Source organism: Homalodisca vitripennis, chromosome 2 (genome assembly GCF_021130785.1).
Source record: "Homalodisca vitripennis isolate AUS2020 chromosome 2, UT_GWSS_2.1, whole genome shotgun sequence".
Lineage (NCBI taxonomy): Eukaryota > Metazoa > Arthropoda > Insecta > Hemiptera > Cicadellidae > Homalodisca > Homalodisca vitripennis.
In genome coordinates, this window is record NC_060208.1 from 21,920,104 (window position 1) to 21,930,323 (window position 10,220).

Below are 10,220 nucleotides of genomic sequence, written 5' to 3' on the forward strand. Positions count from 1 at the left end.
AACAATTTGGTTTATTATTCATGAGGTTTTTGTTGTACGTTATTATTGATCTAATTCTTTTCATTATGCAGTCACTTTTAGCAATGTCTAAAAATTCAATTTGTTGTCTTTGAAATGCTTAAAAACATATTCAAATATTTTCCTGTCAACCATTTTGTTGAGTGTACATATTAGTCTATTTATTAATTTTAGTTCAACAATCCACAATTTAAAATTATTAATTTGTTACATAATTGCAATTGTTTTATGTTATTGGCTTAAAACCTAGCAGTGCTAAACATTAAAATATACTTCCTGTAGTTTTGAAATGTTAATTAGTTTTAAACTTTTAAAACCAATTTAACAAAAATCAGTTTATCATCAAAAATGTAAATTGGTCAGTTTTATTTGACTGCATGTTCTATGTGAATTTTTAAAATAAAATTGTAATATGTTGGTTTGTAATGTTTTTGTTTTGTTAAAAAAAAACTCAGTCTTTTCTTTTTTCTCTCTGTAGTGTATTGTAGTAGATATGGTAGCCCAAGTGATGTACGAAAACATCTGGAATTGGTAGGTGAAATATGTAACGTTACCACTTTTACTGCCAATATCCAGTTCTATTTTCCCTGAAACCTTTCTTAATAGTCCATTATTACCAAACGTTGACAGAGAAAGGTTTAAATATAGTGGCCTTTCCATTCTAATTAACGTCTTATTACACCTCTCAAAGATCTTTGAAATTGTTACAAGCAACCCTCTGTGATGACCATGTCATACATTATACAGAGCACACAACATCCACACTTTCCCAGAGGTCTCATCTACATCAGGCGTGAGCATCTACCTCAAGTTGGCCAACATAAAGTTTAAAAGCATGGCTCCCAAGGAAAAATTGGAATGTGATTTTGAAAATCGCATAAGATCTATAGAGATTGGAGATTATGAAACCAGTCCTTCCATTGTTTCATCAATGAAGAATTGACAGATGTATATTAGGCTGTCAAGTACTTTGATTTTGTCTAATGTTTTGGTTGTGTAAGATTTGCAATTTACAAAATCCACAAGCTACTGACCTCTGCCTCCCATAAGAAGCCCAATAAATGATCACATATCCAACTGCACCAAATACATCATTCAGATTCCTATAGATATCTGCCTCAGTAAAATAATAAACAATGTTGAGATAAACATTTTTTCCAATAAGTTCTGCCAAATTTGGTGATGCTGTCAGTACATAAAACTTCAAAAATGATGAACTGTCAGTTCTCAACAATATTATAAAAAGATCCAATAGAGTGACACCCTTTTGTTCCTAATTAGTGAACCTAACCTAATTGAACCTTATTGAAGCCTAAAATCTAGTAAAACACATTGAAAGTGATAAAATTTCCTCTAAAAACCCTAATAATCACAATTTTATGAAATAATTTTAATAATACCTCTATTACTTCCGCTTTTAATGTTCCTCATACAAATGTTATTCTTTTAGTTAAAACAATTTTTCTTTTCCAGAATTTATAAGAATCAATCAACACATACATGCCTCTATATTACATTAGAAAAAGTTGGTAACAAAGAAATCTGCCTATATTTAACTGCAGATATATTTCTCTCCTTTTTATGAATAGGTCTGAGAATTTTACCTTAAAATGCTTATCCTGATTTCATATTGACCAAATCCAATTTTTTCACTGACTTGTCAAAAATCAGTAAATTGGTCAATGAGTCAGGAGTCAAGTTTTAACATAGTCTTAAACTACTTTGTCTATGTATCTGCTTTATTTCTCACTTTCCACAGATAATGCTGCAAGACAGTGGTGTATTCGAGATGCTCACCCTGGCGCAGGAACTTGGCGTAGAGGAGCTTCGAGCTACGTGTGAGGATCATGTGACCTCAACCCTCTCAGTGCTCAATGCTTGTACTTTTCTAGCAGCTGCCATGGAGATTCAAGACAGGCCTGCAGGTTGATAAGTATTCTATGGTTTATAGAATTGTAAAGGATTTCTCACTTTTATATGTTGACTGATACAAATATCTCTAACAATAATTTTACGCATACAATTTGTCATTAGAAACCAATCAGAAAAACAATAATAAACCTTCTTATGATTCATCTGTTGTTATCATAAGATAATTTTGCGGAAGATTTAGTGAAAGATTCCAAAATTGTATTATAGGCTGCACTTTGTGTTTGGGGAAGGGAATTAAAATGTTGAATATTAAATACTCTTAAATAATGTAAAATTTTCAAAAACAGTGACAAAAACCGTCAAAGTGGACATAATAATATTCTGAATGAAATGTTGTAAATTTAAATATTTCAGATACCAATTTAAATACTGTGTGTTTAATTTTGAAATTTTTATTTTGGATGTTAAAACACTGCATGCACATACTAACAATTACAACACTTGCTGTGGACTTTTGCTTTGTTACAAAATTATTCTAATTGTATTTTTCTTCCGAACATTCAAAAATGTGAACAACTAAATTTCTGTTGAAGGTTTAAAGTCTAAAATTGTTTTAATAGTAGCTTTTAAAAAATCAACAGGAATTCATGGATAGTTAATCATGTTTTTTTTTACATTAAAAACTAGTTTATCAGTGATTATGTAAAGATGGGGTATATTTAATGGGAATATATGAATCAAATTGGCAAAAATTCAATTATGTAGCATAATTTTAATCCAGTGCATATTACAGTCAATAAGTAAGAAAATAAGAAGCCATATCTGATTATGGAGTTTTCTTAGATGTTTTGAGGTTAGAAAAGTAGTTTAGCATGATGTGAGAGGAAGACTACATCCTCTATGAAAGACTGGAGGAGATAAAACATAAAAGACCCATTGACTCCATCTTGTTAACTTCAAATGTTATGGTGTTAACAATCCTTGAGCATCTACCTATGATAGCATCTATCCAAAAACCCTATTTGAACCATTATTTCCATGGACATGACAGTGAACAGTCAGTGAGGCATGTATTGTTCCAGGAGGCAAGGGAGCTAAGACCTTTGTGGACCGTTGCGTCTCTTACATTGGAGAGAATGCCCTGGAGTGTATCAAGACAAATGCTTTCCTCAACTTGCCCAAAGATGCTTTGGTTAAACTCATCTCTTCTGATTGCGTGAGTACAGCATTTTTTCAAAGTAAATAAATCTAAAGAACCATTTACCATCTCCTTTGGTTTGGACCAGTACTTGGTTGAAAACAGGTTTAACTAGACTATGGAAACAGTGCATACGCATGGAAATAAAAACGACTTAAATAACATCTTAAGGTAATTGAAAATAAATCTGCATAATTGAAAGTTCTGATAAATAAATATAAAATATAGCCTACCCTGTCAAAAATAATTTTAAGTTCAAAACATTTTCTGACATCGTGAATTTAAAAGTATACAACAAAGAAAGCATATGTGAAGTTTACAATTCACAGCTTATGAATAAATATTTCATGAAGTAAGATTTATTTTAGTTTAAAGTGGGAAAAAAATTGTAATTGAACACTGCTAAATGTAAGTTTTTCTAACTATTTTAGTTATGTCGAAAAGTGAAAAAAATGTATTACATGGGACTAAATTTACATATCTGGAAAAAAGTTGTAAAATAAAAAGAATTTCCTTATAAACAAAATTTTACAATATTACATCAAACTACATAACAAACCATTAATATTACTAAGTATTATTGTATAACATTTTCCCACTTTTGCCTGCACTGGTTTTACACTTGAAATCGTGTGCTCATAAGTTGCATCCTGTGCAGTGACAATGCCTGGGTTCATTTTTTGTTCCTGCATGGACTCCAAGCAGATTTCGGGCATGTTTGACACATTTTCTTCTCTTCTATTTATCTTTCTTTACTTTCTTTTGTAATGGACTAATTATCGTTCACCTAATGAAGAGGATAGATCTTTTTTAACATATAACGACGGCTAATGTCTGAAATCCCTATATCCTTTCAAATCTTCCAACATTTTTGAACAAGGAGTATATTATGTTTAAATATAATAAATAATTTGACTTCGTCCAACGTGAAAGTAAATAGACACAAGTCCAAAGAAGTAGTATACATTATTTTCTTAGCCAGCACTGATTTAAAAGTGCAATTTTGGTATAGCTGGCACTGGAGGAGGAGGATGTGTGGCGTGGTGTGCTGGCATGGGCCAAATATGCGGCTGGAGTTACGCAGCCGACAACCCATTGGGCAGAAGAAGAACGGGCCAGGGTATGCCAACATTTGTCCGGGGTCATCAACCATGTGCGACTTCTGCTGATAGGTTAGTCCAAAGTGTGGAGTGGAGACGTAGATATACTTAGTGATAGGATAGTAACAGGATGCAATCACTTAGTGATGCATCATGAAAGAGCAAATTGATAGTACTGGTAACGTATTAAATATTGAAAATAATAGTTTTATAAAGTCTAAGACTACAGTACAAGAAAGTGATTTTTAAAATTTGATCAAAGGAGAAGTATATATTCTTTGCTGGGAAATCTTTGCAAGAAAGTTGTATATATTATTTGTTGCTTAAGACATTTTCTCTTAAATCCCACCCTTCTTGGTGCAAATAATTAGTGTGAGTGAATTAAACCGTAATGAGAGTATATATGAAGTATTCTCCTCTACCATTCAGGATGTCATAAAATACTGAAATTGACATAGGTCCTCATAATTTAGTCTTACTTTGTCCCTATTACAACTGTATCTTTCACTAAATACCGTGTGAAACACAGGGAAATTCAGTAGAAGTGTGATTCATCTAAGGAATATCCTAGATATCACAATTTGATCTTTTCACATAACTCAACCTTAAATCTGCTCTTTTACAATTTTAGTCATAAGAAAAGCAAAAAGATCGACATCATGAAATTTATCAGGTAGTTTCTTGAAGATGCTAGGAGGATCTTCGTTAGTACCAGTAGATTTTTTATTGTATAAGTAAATAGTTCAGAAAGTTTTTGAGAACACTTCTAAAAATATATATTAGAGAGAGAGAGTGAGAGAGTGATATTGTGAGAGAGAGAGGGTGTGAGAGCGAGAGAAAGAGCGTGAAAGAGAGTGAGTGAGTTAGAGAGATAGACCATTGAAAAGTCTATCAGAACATCAGAACTGAACTTTGAATTTAATCCATACTGCTCACAGATAGCCAAGTGTTTGCTGAAGAGGTAGAACCGACAGGAGCAGTGCCGATGGAATTATCTCTGGAACGCTATCGCTACGCTGCACTTCCCAACAAGTTCCGTGAGAGATCGGAGGACAAGCGTCTCCAACCAAGAGTATCTCTCAAACTGTTCCCTGGCTCACAGATACTTATACAGGTCAGTATTTCCATCTGTCACATATATATACTTATTCTATTTGTTTGCCCATTCTTTGATCCATTTTTTAACAAATGAAAATCGCTGAGTTCATAAATCATGTCTCACCTTAGCAGTTGCCACTGAAAAAGTAAACAATGAATATAGTTGGTAATTTTATTATATTTCAAGAACATGATTACCAACATAATAAAAAAATCTTGATAGCTGGACTCTCCAACCTGCAAAACTTAAAAATTCCCGTTATTTTGTAACACCTATTTATAAAAATAGATGTCCTGACTGACTAAATGACTGATTTATCAACGCCCAGCAAAAACCATGAAAGATAGAGATATGACGTATTTGGTACATACGTTTATCTTGCGCCCTAGAGGCGCGTTCAGGAAGGATTTTTCTCTCTGACCTCAGGGCTTTACCCTACTAGCCTCTAGGTTTGGGAAAATTCCAATAAGAAATGCATTGTAGCAAACATGTTATTAATTGAAAGGGCCTGTTAAAATGTAATCAACTGTTCTTTGTTTATGTGACAACACAAAACATATATTTAATCCATTCAAGTATCATTTTGAACTTTTTAACATTTATAGCTTGAAAGTATAGAGTAAGCTTAAAAGTAACAACAGTTCTTATTTCATCCTTTTCTGTAATCACTTTTGAATGCAGAGGTTATCTAGATAACAAAATTGGAAGTTTTAGTAAAATGAGCCTTTAACAATAGACTTAAATTGTAAATACTAAATATGCAGTGCTTAATCAGTAGTTTAATGAAGATATCAAAGACAAAATTACAACCGTATCTTACTTTTGATGAAGGTTTAAAATCTACTATAAAACCCAACCTTAATTGATTTTTTGGCAGAAGTAGGGTTCTCAGAAGTGTGTGTGTATATATTTTCATTGTGTATATAACAAAGCAAACTTAACTATAGTACCAGAAATATCTTAGACCGAAGAAAATTACAATGACCAAAAGTAGACACTTTATAACCGAAGTGGACTTCTCAGAACTGTGTAGCTTCTTGATTGGAAAAATAAGGGAAATTCGGCCAAGGCAGAAGTGTAATTCATTTGAACCAAAAGTGCCTATACCCATGCAAAGCCTAAAATAAAAATCACACAATTTTGCTTCACATCTAAAACTTTTACATGGATCAGGATGTTAGAATTTGTTTCAGTGATCTCAAGAAAGTTAAGAATGTCATTAAAAAGAAATCTAATATTGATGTCCCTGTTCTTTAGTAGGAAATTGCTTACAAAGCCACGGAATTACTAGTAACAATTATAAATGTATAATTTAATTTAAATATCAAAAATCTTTGCTTATTTTACACAAATTTATTGCTAAACTTTATTCACAGATAAAACTAATGTTAAGTTGAGAAATTGAAAAGAGGGAATCATTCCCATTTTTCTTAAAATTCTTGAGTAAACCAATATTGTAGTTTCTATTATTGGATAGTGTTCTTAATATTAATTTAGGCGTAACTTCTCTTACGTTTTTGGAACAAAATTGTCAGTAATTTTCAAATAATACTTGGGTGATGAATGTACATTTTTTTAATATGGGATTTCTCCTCCCCACGTTTCAATCGTGAAAACGGTCATGAGATATAAATATTAGGAGATAAGTCATTTCCATATGATCCGATCACTTTTAAAACTTTAAAAAATTAGTTTCATCCACCCTTTTTGAACTTACAGAGTTTTTTTGTTTTAATTTTATGCAAACCCACAAGTTAGGAACACTGTATTAATTGGTTGTGACCAAACTTAACCTTAATCCTTTCCATAGGAGAAGACATCTTACCAGCGCCTCCTGAATCAGTGGTACGGCAGCAGCAAACAAGTCTGGCGGCTGGTCTACCGAGCGTCCAGCCACGGCTACTCGGCTGAGGCTTTCCACCGTCAGTGTGATGGTGTGGCCCCCACTTACGTCATTGTCACGGTGGGTACTGCATTGTAATCTTCAACAGAAGATTCCCATTTATTCTCATATTCAGGTGTAACACCGTTTCAGATTTGTTTGTAACATTATGTCAAGTTGTGAGTATATAATTTTTCTACATCTCCAGGTCTATGCTATAATTTTAACTCCCTTAAGTGAGACAGATTCTAACGATTGAGATGTATGGAACAGTATAAACTAAGTTTTCATCATAGCTCAAAAGAATATGTTTCATAACAATACACCCAACTGTTAATAATTGAAGGTTAAAAAAGTAGCATATATCCATCCATCACTAATGGATTTCAATAGAGCAAAAAAGGAATTTTCCTCTCCCAGTCCAAAGACATAGCCATTAGTAATGCTTAAATATTAGGATCTTTAGGATCAATAGGGATTTGGTAGTTTTTAATAGCTCGTAAACTTTCAACTTTCACACAAAAGAGAACTCTGTAATTACATTTAATAACTTTACCTTACCAATTTGGTAAAGGAGGGAAATAAAAGGCACATCAGATGAAGGTAGATAATCTACCAGTGAATGATGTGATTGGTACCATTGCAGGGAGCAAGAGGAGAGGTTTGTGGAGGGTTCAGTGACATGCCCTGGGGCAAGACCAACACCAAGGGTCATTACATTCCCTCGGACCGAGCCTTCCTCTTCACCCTCACCAACAACCAGGATCTCCCGCCCACCAAGTACAACATCATCAAGAAGCCCTTTGCAATCTGCTACCACCCAGAGTGAGTATTTGGCTCTTTGATTACCTTTATTGTAAAGAAGCTCATTTTTTATCAGGGTACTGAATATAGTAATGCTATAATTTTAATTTCGTTTACTTTGTTACACAAAATATCATAAAATGTATAAAATATTGCTTCATACAATGTATTCCAGATAGATCCCATTAGGTAGGATTAAATGACAGGAGTTTTTATTCATTATTGATGAGAAATATCATAGGCTCAAAATTATCTTCATAGATTATACAAATCAATAGGATGGGTTAGAAAAGATGTTTTATATTGACAAAATAGACAGCTGATTTTTTAATTTGACTTTTTCTCATTAGTTAATTTAATCTAACGTGCTTTATCATTGCTCTCTGCTTTTTTATGCTGCCATCGTAGGAATACTTTTAGAATCATTAATAACAATATCTATTGACAGTACTGTTTTCTTCGTTTATTGCATGTTTTTATGCCTAGTAATTCTATCTAGGAGTAATATATTAAACGCTTTATCAATCTCCTCAATGATAGCGAGTGATGCTGTTTTTCATCAAAATTCCTTCCTTTTGATAACTTATAGATTTATTAGACCTATTTGTAACTTACTGCAGCTACTGTTTCACTGACATATTGTTATACAAAAATTGCAAAAACAAGATAAGACATGTAGTCTTATTTTAATATAACAATACAAAGAAACATTTCTTTTACAAATAAGTATTTATTTACATTCAGTTTACTTTAAAGACTTAGTAATTTCTCAAATACCACAATATTATAGAGAATTTAATAACATTTACAATGATGTATAATACGTAAAAGTTTTGTTCAAATAATTGAAAGACGGGTGTATTCTCCCACGATGGCTAAATCAATTTAGCCTGGTAGCACATCCCGGTAATTCGGCCGGGAGATGGTTAATGTATTATCTACATAGAAAACAGTTTGTCAAAAACATCTCAGGTTTGTCAAAAATATATATAACTGTCATCAACTCCTTGCAATTAAAACTTTGGTCTGACTGAGGTGTTCACAGCAGGGAAATAACTTTACAAATTTCTTCATTACGATGAACTGTTACTGTTCTATCTCTTACGTTTGTATAAGACTGACTGCTTTGTTACAGCTGTGGCCCAATATTTGGTGCTGGAGCTGATCTGCTAATAGCCAGCAACTGTAACACCAACATGGACTCCTACTCTAACCTCCCCCACTCCTACGATGGGGAGAACGCCTCCAGCTCTGTCCTCATGGGCGACTACAACTTCAGCGTCCTTGACTATGAGATCTTCACACCGGTTGGGAAGTAGTTCTTTCTCCAACAGTTCTAAACTTTAAAGAGTTGAAAGGTTTTGTTAACACAGATATTGATCAATCTCAGCCTTCGGTGTCAAACTGTGCCAGTGAGAACCAGATGCTGACAGTTCGTCCAGTTTTGAGGATTCTCAGGATAATATTCAGCCATAAAGTTTAGAAATGATTTGGATTTGAAACTAAATTTCTCTTCAGAAAAAGTAGAAAAGAGCTTCTTCTGAGAGGTGAGTTCTTTTTCTCAAAAAGACTTCTTTCTTTTGGAGAATGAGTCTTTCTTGCTATGAGAAATGTTCCCTCTATTTGGAAAAAAACGTCTTCTTCTTGTAGAAGAATTCAACTACATGGAAAATAGTTCAAATAGTTCTTCTTCCTGAATATTTCACATCTTAATTCAACTATTTTGGCTAGAGAAGGCAAGCCAATATAACTTCTTCTGCCGAGGTGAGTTTTTCTGGGAAACTCTCTCCAGCAGTAATAAAACCATCTTTCCCATACCGAATAATTTCTCCAAGAAAATTTCCTCCGGCTGGTTTTTCTTGTTTTAGTTCTTTTGAGGCCCAATGGAGAGGGGAGACAGAACATTTTCATCTTCGTATATAGCTTAGTTCTTAAAAGGGAAATATCGATTTCATTAGTTCATATAATTATATTCATTTTTCTATTGGTATTTTAACAAATTATTTATTTCAAACAATGAAAATGAAATAATACAAAAATGGCTTTATTAAAGAGGCGGAGTTATGGCAATTAAGTCCTCTCTACCACTCAACCTCAACAAACAAGTATTTAGCAATATTGCAGTAATTTGTAAACAAAATTCTGTTGATTACCATAAAAATCGAAAGTTTTACATGGTTTTTACTTTAACTTAACTATTCATCTGTCTTAATATCAAGTGCAATTCTTATTCGTTCTTTCAATCTT

At 33.0% G+C, this 10,220-nt stretch overlaps 1 protein-coding gene across 2 annotated transcripts; it reads left to right on the top strand.

The window, feature by feature from the left end:
• Nucleotides 1-1,742: 1,742 nt before the first annotated feature.
• Nucleotides 1,743-9,657, top strand: LOC124353668. 2 transcript variants are annotated; one of them, XM_046803617.1, is made up of 7 exons: nucleotides 1,743-1,943; nucleotides 2,973-3,106; nucleotides 4,101-4,260; nucleotides 5,127-5,302; nucleotides 7,098-7,250; nucleotides 7,816-7,994; nucleotides 9,109-9,657. In XM_046803617.1, exons 1-7 carry the CDS (start codon nucleotides 1,781-1,783, stop codon nucleotides 9,290-9,292), a joined length of 1,149 nt encoding a protein of 382 aa, XP_046659573.1. In that variant the 5' UTR covers nucleotides 1,743-1,780; the 3' UTR covers nucleotides 9,293-9,657. The 2 variants fall into 2 exon arrangements, with proteins under 2 accessions (XP_046659573.1, XP_046659574.1); XM_046803618.1 differs by having other exon boundaries at nucleotides 2,976-3,106.
• Nucleotides 9,658-10,220: the final 563 nt, after the last annotated feature.